General features: G+C 37.6%; 1 protein-coding gene across 1 annotated transcript; it reads right to left on the bottom strand.

The window, feature by feature from the left end:
- Positions 1-14248: 14248 nt before the first annotated feature.
- LOC115230314 (histone H1-delta-like) lies at positions 14249-16360 on the bottom strand. Its single transcript, XM_029800521.2, has 2 exons — positions 16271-16360; positions 14249-16139 (listed from the first exon to the last, which is right to left on the bottom strand). Exon 2 carries the CDS (start codon positions 15995-15997, stop codon positions 15065-15067), a length of 933 nt encoding a protein of 310 aa, XP_029656381.1. The 5' UTR covers positions 15998-16139; positions 16271-16360; the 3' UTR covers positions 14249-15064.
- Between the last annotated feature and the right edge of the window lie 6140 nt (positions 16361-22500).

Below are 22500 nucleotides of genomic sequence, written 5' to 3'. Positions count from 1 at the left end.
ATATACATAATATATATAGGTGTATATATAGAGAGAGAAGAGAGAGAGAATAGTTAGATAGAAAGAGAAGAAAGAAAGCGAGAGAGTGAGGTATGCAATTATTTATACACATAATATAATATATACGAATTCGGTAATTCATGTATAATACATATATGTATGCATGTGTTCTGTGTACATATACATGTGTGTGTGTGTATATATATATATATATATATATATATATATATATATACACATGTACATATGTATATGTAAATTTATGTATATATGTATATCTATCTATATATATATGTGAATATATACATACATATATATACATATATATATGTATGTATATATTCATATATATGTATTTATATATAGATATACATATATTTACACATGCATGTATGTGTACACACACACACATATATATACATGTACGTAAATATGTAAATATATGTATATCTATATATCAATATATATATATGAATATATACATACATATACATACATATATAATTATATATATATATAGGTAAAGAGGATATATTTATATTTATGTTATATGTATATACGTATCTATGCATAATGTGTATATGTACACGAACATGTATATATATATATATGTGGTGTGTGTGTTTATATATATGTATATATATGTATGTATGCATGTATATATGTATGTATGTATGCATGTATATATATATATGCATGTGTGTGTATTTACATATATATATAGAAACTTATGCACACAAACATACATAGATGCCCAAACATACACACACATAACTACACACAGAAAAAAAACCGCACGCGCACGCAGATACACATATACACACAAGTTATTCTATTCTATTGCATGTCTATATCTCCATTTTCCATATGTACATACAACAATGGTTGTTTGTTGTATGATATTATATAGAATATTACAAGATGTGAGAAGTATATCTGAATAATGTAATATTCGTTTTATGTCACGCTTGTGGCATACATGATTTATCTATTGTTATATTTGTAGTCGATATGTTATTTTTTGCTTTCAATTCATTAAAGAAACATTTATATGTACCGACAAGCACAAAAACACAAACACCAATACATGCGTGTATACATGCATATATATATATAAACGTGTGTATGTGTGTGTGTGTACAGTGATGCGTACACACGTAAACTTATGTACGTGTATTCACTAATTTCAAAATAGGAACGTATATATTTATATACAAATATATATATTGATGTATGCAAATATATCGTTGGCTCGTTTGTTTGTTACCGTATTAAACTCTCTGCATTTGTCGCTTACTTTTTTCCTCTCTTATGTGCGTGTGCATTTATTTATATGTATGTGTGTGTGTGTGTGAGAGATTGGTGGTGCTTATGCATGTGTATCTACATGTGTATGTTTGTATGTAAATATATGTAAATGTATATATATATATATATAAATGACATATATTACATACCTGTTATATTAATATGTATATATATATATATATATATACATATATATATATAAATTACATATATTTACAACCTGTTATATTTAATATGTATATATATATATATATATATACATATATATATATAAATTTACATATATTACATACCTGTAATTTAGTACCTGTATATACACATACGCACACACACACATATGTGTATGAGTATTTGTGGCGGTGGATGTGTGGATGTGGATGTGTTTATGTACCTATTGTGCATATATGTATATAAATGTATATATATATATATATATAATATTATATATACGTATATATATATAATATATTATATATATATAAATATACACATATATCAATCAGATGTGTAGCTACACAACACGTCTACACGTGTGTGTATATATATATATATATATATATATATATACATATATATATATATATATATACATACATATATATAAATATATATATAAATATTATATATATATATTACATATATATACATATAATATATAACATATGGATATACATACATACATACATAATTTGAATAGATATACATGCAAGCATCTGTACACACATGTATACATGCTCGTGTATAAGCAGTTGTGTGTGCGTGTGTTGGTGTGTGTGTGTGTGTGTGTGTGTTTGTGTGCGTGTGTGTGTGTGTTTGCGCGCGCGTGTTTTAAATCGATACCGATTTTATATATATTATAGATGTGCATACAACTGTTTGTGTATATAAACAAAATATCAAAATATGCATATGTGCTCGTTTCAGGAATGTATTCAATATTTCTATACATACTTATTCACACAGGCACACGCTTCATACGTGACCCACGCACACAACAACATACACATACGCAGTGAGATATGGTGAGTTAACATTGCAAGTTCCGCTTGTTACATATTGTACTACTGTGGCTTTTGATGTAGATATTATTGCTGTTTAAGTTTTAATATTATTATTATTATTATTATTATTATTATTATTATTATTATTAAAGCGGTGAGCTGGCAGAATCGTTAGCTCGCCGGGCGAAATGCTTAGCGGTATTTCGTCTGCCGTTACGTTCTGAGTTCAAATTCCGCCGAGCTCGACTTTGCCTTTCATCCTTTCGAGGTCGATTAAATAAGCACCAATTACGCACTGGGGTCGATGAAATCGACTTAATCCGTTTGTCTGTCCTTGTTTGTCCCCTCTGTGTTTAGCCCCTTGTGGGTAGTCAAGAAATAGGTATTTCGTTTGTCTTTACGGTCTGAGTTCAAATTCTGCCGAAGTCGAATTTTCCTCTCTTCCTTTCGGGGTCGATAAAATAAATACTAGTCAAGTGCTGTGGTCAATGTAACTGACAGTCCCCTCCCCTTAAGTTGCAGTTGAGGCCCAGTTAGAATTTTATTCTGGTCGAGTAACCCCATCCCGCTTAAAAGGTCCCTGAATAAGGGTTGTTTAAGGTTGTTGAACGAAACATTCATGTTTCCAGAGGTGAATTATTTAAACCCCAAAGAATCCCTCTCAACACTTGGTAATGATGCTCCCCCACTACTTCTGCTCGTGATCAGAGATGCACATGTCGTCAGCCACCAAGGGACATGATCAACTGGTTAAGGTCAACCAACTGACAAGCAAATCTGTGGTATTGAGCAGAATATTTGCTGTAGCCTATCGTTTATACCAAGACAAAACAATTTATGTACCAACCACATGGTTCCGGGTTCAGTCCCACTGCGTGGCACCTTGGGCAAGTGTTTTCTACTATAACCTCGGACTGACCAAAACCTTGTGAGTGGATTTGGTAGACGGAAACTGAAAGAATCCCGTCGTATATATGTATATATGTGTATATATATATTTATATATATATATATATATATGTGTGTGTGTGTGTGTATGTTTGTGTGTCCGTGTTTGTCCCCCACCCCACCCCAACATCACTTGACAACCGATGTTGTTGTTTTTACGTCCCCACAACTTAGCAGTTCAGCAAAAGAGACCCGATAGAATATGTACTAGGCTTATAAAGAGTAAGTCCTGGGTCGATTTGGTCGACTAAAGTCGGTGCTGAACCATGGCCGCAGTCAAATGACTGAAACAAGTAAAAGAGAAAGAGAGAAAGAGATAAGCTGCAGTTTCATTGAAAACGAGAATTATAATTGTCTCTAAATGGGACTAGGGAGTTAGAAACACCTACATTGCTAGATATAAGAGCTAAAATGCTCTGATGCTGTAGTTAACGCACATAAATGTAAACATGTACACTTACAGGGAACTTAATCGTCTGAAAAATGCCGATCGAGAATTCTTAATACTGACGTCAGTTTTGACTATTTCCGTTGCCTCATCAGTTAAAACTGGTTCGAAAGTTCGGCTCTTTTCGGACCTTCTTCTCTATTAGTATATATGTTTTCGTCAGCCAAATTAATGGATAATTTAGCGATTCGCTAATGGGTATACATAAAATTAATATAAACGGCAGTCTGCTATGTTTCACCAAATATATATATATATATATATATATATACACTCCCCATTTATTTGTGTGTGTGTATGGTGCACGTATAGTACACACGCGCACAAACACTGTGATTTGAAAAGGAAAAGCATGAGAAACGGAACCCAGTGTGTATTCGCATATACATTTTATAGTTTTTAATGCAATGAATATTATATTAGTGAATCAAGGGACGGAAGTCTTGTGTGTGACATATAAGTTACACAAACGAAACTCACAGCCTTTAAGACAACGATGTAACTTTCTGTCGAGTTAAAAGTAAAAGCATGTGTATGTCTGTCTGTGTGCGTGTTGTCAGGGAGTGTTGCCTGGTACCGTACGAGCACTCATTTATAATGCGGATTCATGCTGCAAGGAGCATCTAGGAGTACTTAGAGTGAATAATATATATACATATATATATGTGTGTGTGTATATATATATATATATGTATTTTATTAGTAAAAACGGTAAGATAACAAAAGGAAATTTATCTGTAAAATAAAAACTCTGAGTTTTGGATGCCGAGGTGGAAATCCACAGCACCATCTCTTCGGTTATCTGTCCAGAGTTTTATCTTGGCTACCGAATAATTGTCACATATTATTTTACAGATATATATGTGTATATATATATATATATATATGTGTGTGTGTGTGTGTGTGTGTGTGTGTGTGTGTGTGTGTGGTAAATGAAAGACGGAAAATGGAATATACGAAATTTTGTATTAATCACGACAATTGTTTCGATACATCTAGCATCGATCCCCTCACGAGTGGGATACTTGACAATTGTTTCAGGAACATCCGGCGGTGCAGATGTGTCTCATCGGGTGATAAGAAGGGGCTTAAATGACATCTACAGCTTTTATTTCTTCTTTAATTTTTTTGACATTCCATTTTGAACCCCCATCTCTCCTAATCTCCATGATTGGTTTTCCAATCCACCTCTATTCCGACATACATACATACATACATACATACATACATACATACATACATACATACATACATATATATATATATATATATGTATGTATGTATGTATGTACGTATGTATGTATGTATGTATGTATGTATGTATGTATATATATATAAACACATACATATATATCTCGTTTCTTCGAGCCTATTGCGTTTCGTCTTCCACTTGTTTTCCTCTTTCTCTGCTCGTCCCCTTTATCCCGCCCTGTGTATGTGCAAATATCTCTGTGTGTGTGTGTGCGTGTGTGTGCAAGTGTGTGATTTTGTGTGTGCCTATGCGTGTGTGTGTGTGTGTGTGTGTTTTGTCCGTCTCACACACGGTCCCTTTCGTCACTTCCTTTGTCACCTTATCAACCTCCTCCTTCTTCCTTGCACTTCCACGCTCTCCCTTCTCCCCTTTCACACATAACCTTGTCATGTTTATTCAGTAGCCATTAACGTATTTCTTTCCGTTGTATTTAATGTAGTTGTGCTTTTTTTTTTTCAATTTAAACTCCCGTTTCCTGTTTTATTTATTTGTATATATATCTGTGCGTGTGTGTTCTTGCCTACATGCATGTGTGTCCATTGTGTGTGCATGCCTCTGTGTGTGTGTGTGTGTGTTCTCCTTATTTCGTTCTCGTTATTTCTTTCAAAATTACACCTCCCAATATAACTATTTTATGTGTTTTAATGGCGTTTAATTATTTCGGTCTTTATAGCTTTGCTACACACACGCGAGCGCTAGCGTTCAGACACACACATTTATACACATTCAAGTGTGTATATATATACACACGTATATATATATATACATATATATATATATATATATACATATATACATATTTATACATATATATATATATACAAATATATATACATATAATATATATACATATATATATATACATATATATATATACATATATATATATATATATATATATATACATATATATACACACACTCACAAACACGCATATATATGTCTATATACATACATAGACACACACACGCACATATATATATATATCAGACACATACACACACACGCATATCTATCTATCTATATATATATATATATATATATATATATATATATATATACGCGTGTGGTAGTGTGTTCTTATATTTATATTATATAATAATTATATATGCTTCTCACTGTATAACTTTGCTTGCTATGGTCGTCAATAATGTTGATATCGTTGTTGTTGTTTTTGGTAGTATTTCTGCTTTGTCTCCATTCTTTTCTTTCTGTTTTTTTTTCTATTCACAGTTCACTTGGATATTTTATGCTTTCATACTTCGTTTTTTTTTTTATCTTGTTAGATTCCCGCTTTTTCCCTACCACCAACGCCATTACCGTCTTGTTTATTTATTGGCCTTCACGACCTCTCTTCATTTTGTTTCTTTTTTTGTGTGTGTTTGTGTGTGACCATTCTCTCTGTTTTCTTCTTTCCCGACTTAACGTTCCTCCCATCCTTAATTTTATTATCATTTCTGTTTTTATTACAAATGTAAGTGCCGCTTTTTTTTTCATTATATATTTTTTAATACAACATAATTGCGTATGCATAGAGCTTTGTGTATATCTAAAGCCAGTGGGGCAGTTTAAAGCCAGAATACCAGCTGAGCTTGGAATGCCATGTTTATTTTTGTTTAATAACTTATTCCTCATACCTAAATGCCAAATGTTAGCGTACGTTCGTAAAACGGAGTAAAGTACCACCTGAGCTTTTGCTGTTAAAGTAGATGCGTTAAACAAGTAGATGAACCACCTGATCTTCACTTGACAATTTATATTGGTTAAATAAAGTAACAGAGCATTAGGGAGTATATAAGCTAATAGTGGATAGAGAAAGTCCTCACACCAATATTAATAACACACGCACTGGTTCAATTTCCCTGCTGTATTATTAGTCATTTGGTTAAATATCTGTCCAACTAACAAATCCATCGTTTCCTTAATTTGTTGGTTAATCTTGCAAGCCAAACATAAAAATGAAGCTTATAGTGTAGTTATTTCTTGATGTAGAGAATGGACTGCTCGAGCTAATCCCATGGCAACTGAACTTGTTATGGTAGGATAGTTTAGTTAAATATCATCATCATCATCATCCAGTGTTTTAAATCCGTGTTTCGTTACCGTTAACGGGGGTAGCCGGATCTACCTCAATGCCATAGCTATTGAGGTAGGCAGCCCACTCCAGCCTTTGGGCCGGCTGGTGCCCATTCTCCTTTGCTATCATGAGTCTTTTTTGGAACTGGATTTTCTATGGGGAACAAGCCCTTGCTTACCCCCACAACCTCAGTTTCTAGACATGAGTGGTCCCGATACTAAGGCCTCTACTACGATTTTTAAGAAATGTCGTGGAAAACTAGCTCAGGAAAGCAGGGACGCTACTCTCTGAGGTACTTTTCGGAGCCCCTTACCCTGGAAAACTAGCTCAGTTTTTAAATGTTAATATAAAAGTGAGCTGTTAGTTAAGGGCTCTGATATGGCAAACAGAGGAATAGAAACATTTCACGTGTGGCTGTGTGACTAAGAAGCTCACTTTGCAAACACGTGGTTTTGGGTTCAGTCCTACTGCGCGCTACCTTGGACAAGTGTCTTTTACTATAGCCCCGGGCCGAATAATGCCTTGTGAGTAAACTTGGTAGAGAAAACCTATGTGGAAGACCGTCGTGTGTGTATGTGTATATGTGTGTGTTTCTATCTGTTATGCGCTCATGCATGTGTGTTTGTACGTGTGTGTATGTGTTTTTTCCTCCCACGCTGTTAGACAACCTATATCAGTTTGTTTAAGTCCCCGTAACTTAGTGGCTCAGCAAACGTAACCAACAGAATAAATAGCAAACTTAAAAAATAATTATTAGGAGCGGTTTGATCGGCAAACCCCTTCAAGATGGTGCTCCAGTATGGCTGAAATCCAGTGACGGAAACAAGTAAAAGATAGAACGTATTCATAAACTTCCCATATTTTTCTGATGGCAATGAATACTTAAATGCCGTGGATAATACAAATATTTATTTCTTTATTGCCCGCAGGGGACTAAAAAGAGGGGACAAACAAAGGGATTAGGCCGATTACATCAACCCCAGTGCATAAATAGTGCTTATTTAATCGACCCCGAAAGGATGAAAGGAAAAGGCAACCTCGACAGAATTTGAACTCAGAACGTAGCGGCAATCGAAATACTTTTTCTACTCTAGGCATAAGGCCCGAAATTTTGGGGGAGGAGACCAGTCGATTAGATCGACCTCAGTACGCAACTGGTACTTGATTTATCGACCCCGAAAGGATGAAAAGTCGACCCCGACGGAAGTTGAACTCAGAACGTAGCGGCAGTCGAAATACCGCTAGCAGCTAAGCATGTCGCCCGGCGTGCTAACGATTCTGCCAACTCGCCGCCCTGGATGATATAAATATTAAATTGAAGTCGTTTTAATGTTTGTTTATGAATAATAAAGAATATTTAGAGACGGGGTATTTAATACAAACATTGGACTCAAATTCATTGTAAATCTTGTATTGGCAAGGACTGACATTTACCTAATTCTTTATTCAACCCTTTTGAAAAACCGTAAAGCTCAGCACAAACTGTAAAATGCATCGGATAAAATATAACTTAAATGACTTAGATTTGCTTCGGCCAAAGAGTGTCCTAGGCCATGTCTGTCTTAATAGCACCACCTGATAGGATTTATTAAGTGATTTTAAAGTCAAATTCTATTGTGTTGTGGCCCATTCAAGTAGGGCGTTGTTGTTGATGATTGAGATGTATATGAATATTTATATTTATTCTGTGTACAGTTCGCTGTAGATGTGCTATTGGTGTATTTAAAGCTCTATCATCATCCAGTTTACTTCCAGTAACTGATATGGTTACTATTGTATTTAAAAGTAGTACTGGTTATGATATGTGTCTCAGTATCCAGTTACACTGGGAACACCCAGTGCAGAGGATGCAAATAACCACAATGGCGAAACAAACATATGGAACAAATGATATAAACTCCATTTTGCATTTTGTACTTTTTTCAATAAATATTTATATACATCACTCAATGCATCATTCAATTATTGATATAGTACGTTGTGATTTCAGAGATTTGGTTGCTATTTCTTGATCTTAAATAAGTTTGTAGTGCATTAAAACGCTTGATATAAGAGGCAATACTTTGTTATAAATAATGCAGGAGAATATCTGAATTTCGGTTGACAACGAAGAATTATGAGAATACAAGATAAACGTACAATTATAATGTTCATATTTAACAGTAGTCTTCTACATAAGTGTTTAATTAAAGAGAAATTTGGCTAAATAAATTAGTGCAGAAAATGAGGAGTATAAATGACACGCAATTACTGTTTTAATTCGTTGTACTACGGCTACATTAGGTCAGAACCTTTCAAGGATTTTCTTGACAATCATATGAGACCCAATATTTCCGCTATCATTTAATTGATACACACTTTTGCACTTATACACGCACAAGTACAGTATTCAGGGTGTATTCGACAGTTTGCATAAAAGAAAAACGAAACAAAATTTCATCCAAAAATAAAAATATTTGTAAAAGGTCAAAAGATATCAACTAAATTATGGCAATTAGGTAACGGTTTTCTCAAAGTATCCGCCTTCAGCTTCCACCACAACCTCAAAACTTACCACATGCGTTTCATATTGTGTCTCTAGAAAGATCTTCGAACTTGGCCACCAGTGAGGGCTTGGTGTTATAGGTGGAACGGTTGGTATCTTTCTCGACCGCGCACCACACATTAACCCACAGGATTATAATCGAAGAAATTCGGAGGTCAGAAATTGGGGCTAGTGAAATCGTATAAATTCTCCAACAAGCACTTCTGACTTTCTGGAGATATATCAAGAGCCGAATCCTGCTGCCTTCTAGCAGCAACCCTCACCGGCCATGAATTGACCACAGTCTCCAGTAGCTTCACATAGCAGTCTGAACTGTGATCAAATGAGTTGAATTTCGGCATGCGGACGGAGCCAGAACGCTAGTTGTGTCATTCCTGCAGGCCCCAGTTTTGTAGTCCCCGAAGTAGCCGTCCATGTCATGTCTTTCAACCTTTACAGTGTTTACATAGCATCGAGTAGTAGTGAGATACACTTACAATTCCAAACACCAGCCATTTGTTAACCCGATGTCCAAGGTGTCACACAGTAGGATTGAACTAGGAACATGTCTGAGAAGAGAACTTTTATCATAAGGCTACAAGGTGATTCAAATGTCGCCATACATCGGAACAATTTATTTTTTTATAAGAAACAGTTTATAAGAATATTTTTTTTTATATTTAAGATGCTCTATTTGGTTACCGCTGTTTTGAATACATATTGCAATACGTTTAACCCCCCCCCCTCATTGTGAACTCGTAATAGCACGTCTAGTGATACTTGTGCAAAGGAGTTGGTGATGCGTTCCTTCGAATGATTTAGGTCTTTTATCTTTCCTCGTTACACCATGCCAAAGATAGAAATCAAGAGGGTCAGATCAGGGGATCTCATAAACTGTTTTTTATAAAATAAATTTTTCCTATACAAGGAGACTTTTGAATCACCCTGTATACCAACAAATATATCATTGAAAATTCGTTTCGCATGTTAAAAAAAAAAAAAGAAAACTGATAGTGCAGATTTCTATAAGTTAATCGTCAGTGTACTACGTACATAGACTCCAGTAAAGTATAGTTTCTCCTAAACAAGGAATGACGCCTCCCGTCCCCGAGCTGGCAATTATATGGACGTTTAGGTCAATAATGTTATAGACTACTCCAGACATATAAAATATTGCAGGTGTTATTTTTGTTGTTTCAGCTCGGGTCAATATTTGGGCAAAGATACGAAAGCCATCCCACCAATGACCATTTCGTCTACTTAAATTATATTGAGTTGCATACTTTTTAACACAAGCATACATCTATAGTCATATTTTATACACAACACATGTATATTTTATGTAGCACATAAACAATATATACATTATATGTGCATGAATATGAGTACTAATATATTTATGTATAACATCATAATGTGCATATTTACCTATGAATGTGTAAATTATATATATATATATATATCACTTGTTTTCTTATACAGTTTATTTTGAATTACCCTATATATATATATATATATAATATATATATATATATATATATATATATATATATATATATATATGAGAGAGCATGCATGAATTTGTACGTGTATATATATATGTTCATTTATATGAATGTCTATGTGTAATATATATGTACACATCTCTTTATCTACGTATTAGACAGATATATAAACTCACGCGGCCAATGAATTTCATTGCTATTTCAAAACAGCAATCTTGTTATTTATGCGCAATACACAGATGTTTTATAGCCAAGATGTCCGTTCTTATGGTCAGTAACATTTAGAGGGGAATGTCTTATATAACCAAGTGAGCAAGTCATTTACACGATATATATACCTTATCACTACTGTTGAGCTTCACACACATACACACACACGACGTCGATGACAGAAGAAAAAGGTGCTTTTGTTTTCTTTATGTTCTTGGTCTGAATTTTGAAGGAGCATAGCCTAGTGGTTAAGGTGTTGTTCTCACCATCTATCTATCTATTTTCGGACCGAAATTAAAAAACGAACATGGCACGTTGCTCCACCCCATTCAACTGCAAATGAATAGTAATGACTTCACCTTTCATCTTCCAGAGATCGATAAAATAAGTTTTAGTTAAGCACTGAGTGCGGGGGAAGGGGATTGTCAATGAAATTGACTTATCCTCTCTGTGCAAATTGCTGGCCCCTTTGCCAAAACTTGAATATATTCGCATTAGTAGTAGAATGGCGGTGAAAACGGAGAGCTGGCTAAACAGTTAGCATGTCGGACAAAATACTCAGTGATATTTCGTCCGTTATATTCTGAGTTCAAATTCCGCCGTCGATAAAATATTTAATATTTAACTCATCTCGATGTAATCGAGTAGCCCCACCTCAAAATTTCAGGTTTGTGTGTGGCAGAAAAGATTAAGGAGTGAACCCCGCTCCTGACAAGTGACTTCGAAGGCGGTGAGCTGGCAAAAAACATTAGCACGTTGGTCAAACTGCTAACCGGCATTTCGTTCGTCTCCACCGAGGTCAACTATTTTCTTTTCAGGGTCGATAAAAGTAGCAGTTGAACATTGAGGTAGATGTAACCGATTTCTCCTTCCCCACAAAAGCTGCAGCCCGACCCAGTGCCAAAATTTGAACCCATTGTTAAGGAATAATGGATTCAATGAATTAAACATTTAGTAGTTTCGATTTGTGAATGTACACACACACACCACACACATTCATATTCCTGTTTCTTGCTTTCCTTTTCACCTCGAGGTAGGACAAAAAAATGTAAATATACAGAAAAATAAAATTTGAAAATCCTCCTACCCTTCAACCATCCAACATGACAAATTTTGCTCTCCCGTTCAATTGTTTCCTATTCAGACAGATTGTAATATTTATAAGAAATATTCGCCCCTTCTTCTAAGTCATACCTGACGAGAATTAAGCGGTCCCTCTGTGCTGGCATCCCATTCTACAGGGTTTCTCTTGTTGCGATGAATTACATTATCCTTAATGCTCCGGCTGGTCAGGACTACTAGTTCAACCTTCTCGAAAGGCTTGATAATCCTTCGACTGTTTGCGATCTCAAATTACCGATACTTCCGTCTGTGATTTATCTGCAAACGGACCGAATATACAGTTGCATCAGTCACATTTTTGGCTGTAGCTCGAGAGAACAAGATTGTCAACGAAATCCTTGCCCATGATCAGGCCAGAATAGCAGCCGGAGAAAATGGAGGTGACCACTACCACATCTACAGAACACAGAGGCCGGCATTGACCCTACAAGTAGTTGTGATCACGAAATATAAGCTCTCGGTTCAATGTTGTGTCGTTTTGAAAGAAAGTTTACCAACCATAAATGGGTGCGCTAAACAGCACTATTTTCATTAAGTGGTCCGTTAGTAAGAGGAGTGTTAGATTGTGCTAGGTTGACTTGATATATACACACATATAGATGGAACTTTCAGTGGTTTCCCACCAAGTGCTCAAATGGTTAACTAAAGATATGTTGTGGGTTCAATTATATATATTTTTTAAAAATCAATCAAGAAGCCTTCCTACACGTCAGTGGATGTGATAGAACTGATTTAAACTGAAATCACATTGTAGTCCTTGGTTATAGACAGTTATCCCTCAGTCGACAGAAAAGTCACAAACTAGGATATTGAAGTTAATCTGCAAGAAGTAGCGAAATACCCTTTAGAAATCCACCATTATTTTGAATATTGTGCATTAGATCATGTTGGTATTGATACAAATAAATTCTAGTTCCAAATGAAGTAGCGATACGCGAGACATCTAGAAAGAAAAAAATAGAGAACTAGGTTCCGAGTGTCCATATTCATTCTTGATAGTGGAATTTGTTGGCCATCACAAGGGAAACAAAACTTAAATAATTGGTAACAGATGAAGTGAAACCTACGTTTTCGCTGATTCAGTTGTGGAAATTTGAGCGAAATAACCTTACCGGTCAAGGACCAGCACTAAAATTACTAGCGGTTTTGCAAAATTTGAAACTATATTAGCTTAATACAATGCGAGGTTTTATGCCTGTAAGACAGTTGGTAACGAGACGAGCTGAAATTAATTTCGTTGATTAGTCAGCTTCTCCCTGGCATTTTATCCCACCGTTCGTCTGCAGGAAACATTTGCTGTATTCAGTTCAATAAACTGCTCCAACACCATGCACGCGCAAGTTATGAAATAGAAATTTATGCAGAGTTACCAAATTAACCAGAAAACCCAAGAAACAGTAGACAGAGACAACAGCAGAAGAGCTTCTCGCTTAGTCTGTAGGATATTTGTTGCTAAACCTCGGGTTGTTTATTTTAATAGCCATCTTCGCTCCATAGCTTCAGCTGATTACATCAGGAATGGGCTACCTTTTTCGAAGAGCAGGACGCATGCGATATGGTACATCAGGCGAGCCACACAAGTGCCATTAAAGTTTCAGAAGATTCTACGAGTTGCATGCGACTCACATGTTGCCTGCTCTACAGTTTATTCCTAAATCTACCTTTATCTGCGGTCTCCAGCTTTCAGCGGTTATTCCTAGCAGTTTAGCGGTTATTCAGGACACTGGAATAGTAACTAGTTTCAAAACATCTTATTCACTTACGAAAAAAAAAAAAAAAAAAAAAAAAAAAAAAAAAAAAATCTGTACGTTTTAACTACACTTACGCTTTAAGAGTTTCTATATTATCATGTCTAAATTATTAAATTAATTTCTATTTAACCAGACATTGCCCAAAATGAAACATATTTACAAACGATGACAGTATCGTTACCAAGTGTTTTAATTCATTTAACGTAGATGGAATTTTGTGGACAAAAGCAGCAACATTGGCTACATTGATGTGAGAATTAAAATTTTAGCACTGGGTTTGCTCTGATCGAACAAATCTAGAAGCGATCCAGCTTTGGCAGTTTCATCATCGCCAAGTAGTTTATAACTATGCCAAGCTGGTAAAAAGATCAGGGATTTCTCAGACCGAACACTTTGTTTATAACGAATTATTGCATGAAAAGTGAAACGAATTAGCTTAAAAATAGAAAGGAGCTTAAAATATTGGTATTTTTTTTAGAAAAAAAAAAAAAAGAATGCTAATAATGTAATGTACAATGCTTTTCGATATTCCTTATAGTTGCGAGCAAATGCAGATATCCTCTCCCCCACCCCACCTTTGATGTAGTGAATTCTCTAGGATGCGCGAGCTGAAGGGATAGGGGTCACAGAATAGGGCTGGTACATCGACCCAGATAAGGGATATAATCGATTATACAGACCAACAATGATCGCTTTGTATTCCACTGGAATTCAAGAATGAAATTAAAGCAGGGTGAATTAAATCCCCTAATGGTATCTAATCTGTTGCTAAATTTTCTAGCGTTGCTTCATTTTAAATGGTTTGTTTTTAATACAGAGTAATGTTCTAAGTAGGGATGCAACGGAATTTCATTGCATTGTTGAAAACCCCCTTGAAATGAGATACAAGTGGGTGGTGTTACAATGAAAGAAAAAAGTCTATTTTGAAAGCTGCTTCTTAGAATTTTGAACTACGGACTTCGATTTAGTAGCTTTACTGTTTTTTGATAGTTCTTTTTTCACCTTCGGCGACTTTCGTTCGACTTGTGACATTTGTTTCTTCTGAATATTTTTTGGTTTTTTAACTGATTTCTCTGGAACTTTGTCATGACTCTTAGCTTTCGAGTTCTTTGAACTAGATTTCTTTGCAGGAGTTTTTGAAACAGATTTTCGTCTATGCAAAAGACTGGCTCGTTTCAGGTTTTTTGGTAAGAGAGATTTTCTTTTAGATGAAATAACTCGTTTGGTTTTCGTTTGACGCGGAGTATTTTCTTCACCAATTTGTCTTGATTTCGTTTTAGCAGCAGATTTGCTGGTTCCTGGGGATTTAGTAAATGTCGAGTTCTTATCTAAAGTAGACTGCCCACTTTTGGTACGGACTGGTTTCATGTGGGTCTTTTTATTAGCCTTCCCATTGCTGTTGCCGTCACTTTTAGATTTGGATTTCTGTGAAGGCTTCAGTTTAAAGTAACCTGTTCCTATCGTGCCAGTCACCAGAATAGCCACACAGTCCTCAACCATATTCGCCAACGTTTTTTTCACTTGCGTGTTGACGAACTTCGAATTTGAACTCACTTCAAAAGTCGATTGGATATAATTTAATATCGCTCTCAATGAAACACCATTCCGCGAAATTTTACTATCAATTGCTGTTATAACCATTGAACGGTATTTCGGGTGTTTGGCACCAGGTTTCGGTTCTTTACGGGTCGAAATTTTCGTTGGTGTTTTGTTTCTAGATACAAAAGCTGGTGGAGGGCGCCGTGAGCGTTTTTCTCCAGCCGGTTTTATCAAATTAATAGTGTTCACAGCTTGAACTGACGCTTTTGCAGAAGATCCTTCGCCGGGGTAGCATTCATTTTCAGTATCCATGATTAGATTACAACTCTTAAATGAAAGAAAGCTTGACCAAAAGAGAAAAAAGTGGCAACAAAGCTGTCTTTAAAATATCGTGCACTTCAGGGGGATGGCTTCCACTTACAAAAGATCCACAATTTGAGTCAGTTTGGTAAATCTAGAATGCAATTAAAAAAAAATATGACACCAAATAATCAGAAATAAGAGATTGGAAAGTTGCAATATCGATTTAAAACTTCAAACAAAGGGTCAGTGACGATATTTCACAAAATATAACAATCTACATACTCCTCAAGTTGTGTTTCATGGACGACGAATAAATGGTTCTATGAAAGAAACACGACAGCGAAAGTTCAGCGGCAGCACGGTCTAACTACGTCCTTCTACCTCGTTTGACTTAGCAGTTCTCAGAATTACCAATATTTATGTAAATTTATGACCAACATTTATGTAAATTTCAACAAAACTTCCTAACACTTTGCGCATTGAACAAGATTCTCGAGAATCTAGAAAAGAACAGCTTAATTTCATTGGTTGAGGGAATATAATTTGATGTACATATTTTAAAAACACTTCTAGTTAACTTAAGTTCGATTCTTAACCGTGATTATATATATATATATATATATATATGTACTTATGTGATTTTATTACTACCCACAAGGGGATTTTTTTTTTTTATTACCCACAAGGGGCGAACATAGATGGGACAGTACAATCGGGGAACTTAAAATAAGAAAGCAAATGACAAGAAAAGGAAAAAATAAAAGTAAAAAATGACATATGTATGAGTGAATATGTATATATATATATGTATGTATGTATAAAGTAAATGGATCTCCGTCGTTTTCGACAAAGAATAATCAGTTGTTCCATAGCAGCTCATTGAATTGGTGCGTATCTATGGCTCACACGTAGAGCCTTAGACATACAGGCCCCTAACTTAATTCTGATAGAGTAAGCATGATACACTCGAGAACTGGCAAAAGAATTTCAAGTTAGCCAGAAAACTGCCTCCAACTATTTACGCGATCGGAAAATCAAAACAGCTCGACAAATTGGTACCACACGATTTAAACGAAAATCAGAAACTGCGCAGGTATGAAATTTGGTCGTCGCTTCTTCTCCGTAACCAGACGATTCATTTCTCGACCGTATTGTAACTTACGATGAAAAGTGGGTTCTGTACAATAATAAAAAATCTTCTTCGCAGTGGTTAGGCCAAAATGAAGCATCGAAAAACCTTCCCTAAACCGAGCTCTTCCAAAAGAAGTTTATGGTAACTGTTTGGTGGTGTACTGCTGGACACTTTCACTATATCTTCTTAAAAACCGGAAAAAACCATTACTGCAGAAGCGTATTGTCGTGAAATTGCCAAAATGAACGAAAAATTGCTATTCCTCCATACCAGACAGATCAGCAGAAGAAGCCCAATCATACTTCATGACAATCGACCACAAACTTCACTAATAACGCTCAAGAGTTGGGGGAACTTTGGTATTCAGGAAAGAAAAAAGTGTTTTTTAAAAAATATTTTGCTAGATTACATATAAACGTATAACGTTCTTGTGTAAGATGGCTATGGACTCGAGAAACGTTGGGTAATATACTCAAAAACTGCAAGAGATGTATGTTTACTGAAGAGGCAGAAAAGGGCAATTGATGAATGAAACCTGAAATTCTTTGAATTAAAATCCGCAGAAACGCTAGATATATAAAAGATCCTTCAAACGATTTGGTAGTTAACACTGATGAACAAAAGTATATATGGTAAATTTTGCTCGAAAATTGACAGATAATTTAAGAAGTTCTACTAATACTGGTTTGTGTGTGTGTATGTATGTGTACATATAATAAAAAAGGACCAAAGGGCCAACCCATGCCATAAGCCCATAAACCGGTTTCCTAGATTCTGTTGTGTATATATTCTTCCCCTCTCCCTACCATAGACTGGAAGTTTGTTATTCGTAGGGTTACTCATTTTTGCCAGCTGAGTGAACTGGAGCAACGTGAAATTCAAACCATAATCTTACGAACATCAATGCAACATGCAAGCCACCAAGTGACACTCTACCACTATCTATCTATCTCTCTCTGACAGACGGACGCAAGTCAAATGGGCTCCACGTAAGTTGGTATTTTTGTACGTTTCAAAAGTGTATATTGACAAACGTTTTGTGCTTAAAAGTTGTGCAACAACATCCACTGTAAACCTTTGATAAATATCGACACAAAATTTTTCCCCTTGTGGGCAAAATTAAAAGAAAAAATTCTCATAGCCTTCGTGGTTTCATTTAGCCATTTTATTTCCAAAATGGCCACTGGCCACCACGAGGCTGAGGTGCAAGTCAAGCGTGACGCAGAAACAGAAAAACAGGATGCTCTGTTAGCATATGCTGAACCTGACAACCCCACCACCATCAACATCGACAACAGCAACAAATACAAAACAAAGGTCGCAAGGCCAAGCACCGTCAACACCATCAGTAAGTCCACCACCAACACTGACAGCAACACCATGGCAGAATCTGCTACTGAAACTGCTATCCCTACTAAAGACAACGCCACCAATAACAATACCAACACCACCATCACCGCCACCAAAGACCGTGCCGTCAATGCTACTAATACTACTAACACCACCACCGTCACCAAGAACGACAATAACACAACAAACAAAACAACAACAACAACGACGACGACGACAACAACAATTCCCTTCAACCACTGCTCACTCCATCACCAACAAGTGGAAAAAATAACGACGACGACAAGCAAACGAAATGCCGAAATTTGCGCTAATGCAGGACTAATTACGCAGGCAATTTCCCACCCCTTGCTAGTTGCATAATCAGCAACCACAAACCTACAACCCACACCCCTGCCATCAACACCAACACCACCGGCAAGTAGTAACAACAATAACAAAGCAACAACAAACTTCGCCGAGGCGATAAAAGAAAAGGTAACAAAAGTTCGTTTACTACACAACAGATTAAAGATTGCAGAAACTTATTACAAATCAAAACGGAAAAATACTCTTACACATACCTCAGCACATACTGAATGAGGAAAAAAAAAGACAATTGTATATAAAATCACAAACAAAAAAACTAAAAGTCCAGAAAAGGCAAGCACAGACAAAGTCGAAAAGTGCTTACGCCCCATCTGGGGATACAAGGATTGTGTGACTTGGGCGAACAAGTTCGCACACGTACAGGTGGTTTTTCAGAATGAAGAGTTGGCGAAGAAATTCTCAACGATAACCCTTCATTCTGATGAACTAACGTTGACACCGAGTTACCTCGGCCAGAAGGTGACGAAAGTCATTATCAGTGGTGTCCCCCAAGTGACTACAACACTGTGGATAGCATCCGCCTTAACATCCGAAATGGAGGACTTAAACATCCTAGACATCGGTGTTTCGGAAAACAAGGACTGGCTGGGAAAGAGAATAGAGTTCCTCTTCCACATAAGTCAAGAGGACATAAATAAAATCCCCACCCACGTACATCTTGAGGATGGCCGCAAGTTATACGTAGTAGTCGAGGGCAGAAGGCCACGATGCTATACATGTGGCAGTGAGGCACACCTCAAAAAGGAGTGCAAATCTGCCGCAAAATTACAACAACAACAACAGCCACAGGAAAATCACAAAAGCCAGGATTATTGCCCACACCACAATATGGACAGCTAGTCAAGAAGCTGTATGCGGAAATGCAGGAAAAACAACAAAGAACAAGCCAACCCAACCAAACAACACCAACACCAGCGCCCCAAGAACAAGAATCATCACCACCAACAACAAATAAACCAATTCCAACACAAGAATAACAACGAAGAAGACAAGCACCAAGGATGTAGGAGAGACAATAACCACAACAAACCCCCCAGCAACACCCTCCCGCGCACCACAACAATATCTACAACCGCACAAACACACCCAGACGCTTTACCCTTGCCCCCTGCTGATTCGTCAGATTTCATTAACGATGAACGATGAAAGTTCGACAGAATGGCAAATAGCCACAGGGGGTAAAAGAAAAAGATCAAGAAAAACCAAACAAGAAATCGCAACCAAAGCAGGGAGATACCTGAACCTGAAAACTCCATACACAACAAAACAAGCACCAACACCACAAAAACAATGCTATCAGCGATAGACACAAAAGACTCCAAACTAATGGAGTACATCACAGGATACACAAACATTTGTGAAGATGACTTAAAAATAGCAATATCCACGCACTACACCACCCAAACACATCAAAATACTACACATCACACAAACACAACACCACAAACTCAAAGCCTCTTCCCAAATGCTGTGTAGGGGGTTTCCAGAAATATCTGTCCCAAAAACTATATAGAAACCTCCTCGAAGACACATCAAAGAAAGAGGAGGAAGCCAAAACTTTCGACACAAGTAAGTAACTCTCTGTACTTTCATTTGTGTGTTTTAAAGCACACACCCCAATAGAATCATGGTCAAGATTGGTGTGTGAATGCGCGTGGCTTAGGGTCTCCTTGGAAACAAGGATACCTCCTAAATGACATCAAGTCACATGATTTGGGAATCATAGCCATAAGTGAGACCAGACTCCACGAGCCACGGGCCCTAAAGTCCATGTTTGGCGGACAGTTTAACATTTATTTCGCTCCCTGTCTGCCGAGGATGGGCGGTAGTGGCACCGCGGTACTTTTTCACAAGAGCCTGGATCTCGAAGTCAAGACGATATTCGTAGACCCGGAGGGTAGACTGATCGTTCTGGATGTTGACGGCAGCAATGGGTGCGCTTTTCGACTCGTATCAGTCTACGCACCGCCCTTAACAGGTCGGGCGGATTTCTTTCGACGTCTAGAAGTATTCTTGGGAACGTCTCGTCCTTTACTCTTAGTGGGGGATTGGAATGCTACCTTGGACACGCATGTAGATTACGTGGGTAGAGACAGAAACAGAAGGGAATGCAAATGCCTCAGAGACCTGCTCAGACGATTCCAACTGTCTGACAGGTACCGACTCGACCACCCAAATGCACCAACGTGGACGTGGAGCAACCGCAGTGGGTCGTCGAGATCGTATCTAGATAGGATACTGTGTAGGACAGTAGACAAGGATGACTTAGGATGTCCACAATTCCACACAGTCAGCTACACGGATCACAAATTGGTGACGTGTACGCTAGACTTAGATAAGGCACATAGACAGGGTCCTGGGTACTGGAAACTGAACGCATCATTCCGTCCAGACAAGTTTTCAGAGACCGGATTAGCACACTAGTAAAGAGGGCTTTGACGGGAGCCATCATCAACAACAAATGGTGGTTTGCCCTCAAGAGAGCAGTAAAAGCAGAAGCGATTAGGTACAGCAAAGCACTAGCCATAGATAGAAATAGAGTAGAGGGTGAGCTAGTTAAGAAGCTAGAAGAGGCAATTAGAAGCGGCATCGCATCCGACGTTTTGGCGGCGAGGTTGGCCCTCGACCAACACTTCAACGCCAAACACGAAGGATGTGCTGTCAGAGCTAGGATGCGTGCTCTAAGGAACGAAGGTGTTGGAGCCGCGAGAGAGGCCCGGGTGGCAGAGGCGCAACAGGGCAACAAAGCCACCATTCGGTCACTGGTAGATGTACAGGGGCGCGAATTGCTCGAGCCAAGTAAAAGTGTGAGGGCTTTTCAGCAGCATTTTGCCCGACTGTTCGGGACGAGTGGAGGGCAAGAACGTAGGGTAGACTTCAGTGCCTACCTACATAGCCTGCCACGACTCTCGACAAGAAAGGCAGGGTGCTGCGAAGGTGCCATCACGGCGGCGGAAGTGCGGGAAGCGATGGCAGATGCTCGAGGGACAAATCACCAGGTTTGGATGGTCTACCCTACGAATTTTACTATTGTATGCCAGACTTGTTTGGAGACGTCTTGGCAGCGGTATACTGCAACTGGCAGCAAAACGGGAGCATACCCGGTTTTGTGAGTCGAGGAGCTGTAACTCTGCTGAAGAAAGATCCAAACAAGGGAAACATTATAGATAACTTTAGGCCAATCACTCTGCTCAATGCAGACCTGAAAATTTTGACAAAGGTGTTAGCCAAGAGGTTGGCGCTTGTCATCGAGAAACTGGTCGACAACGCAAACGTGCGCTGTGCCGGGCCGGAGCATCCATGAACAACCTCCATCTGATGCGCTACATCATAGACAGGGTAGTTAACGAATCTGGCATGGGTGGGGCCCTGATCAACTTGGATCAATCGAAAGCCTTTGATAGGTAGACCATCGATACTTGGAGGCGGTCCTGAGAGCGGCTGGTTTCGGTCCCGTCTTCCGCGGCTGGATAGCTGCCTTGTACAGAGGCATCCGTTCGGTAATTCGCGTAAATGGACATCTATCGTACCCCTTCGACATTGCACGTTCGGTCCGTCAGGGATGCCCCCTCTGGCGCTTTCTATACGTATTGACTCTTGAGCCACTACTGCGGAAGCTGGCGACTCTGAGGGGCATCCCGCGAGAATTAGGATGCGGGAC

The sequence above is a fragment of the Octopus sinensis genome, unplaced genomic scaffold (assembly GCF_006345805.1).
Source record: "Octopus sinensis unplaced genomic scaffold, ASM634580v1 Contig15282, whole genome shotgun sequence".
Classification (NCBI taxonomy): domain Eukaryota; kingdom Metazoa; phylum Mollusca; class Cephalopoda; order Octopoda; family Octopodidae; genus Octopus; species Octopus sinensis.
This window is presented reverse-complemented; position numbering and strand designations above follow the sequence as displayed.

Excerpts from the sequence above, each read along its gene's own strand:
- LOC115230314 (XM_029800521.2), bottom strand. The coding sequence starts at position 15,997 with ATGGATACTGAAAATGAATGCTACCCCGGCGAAGGATCTTCTGCAAAA.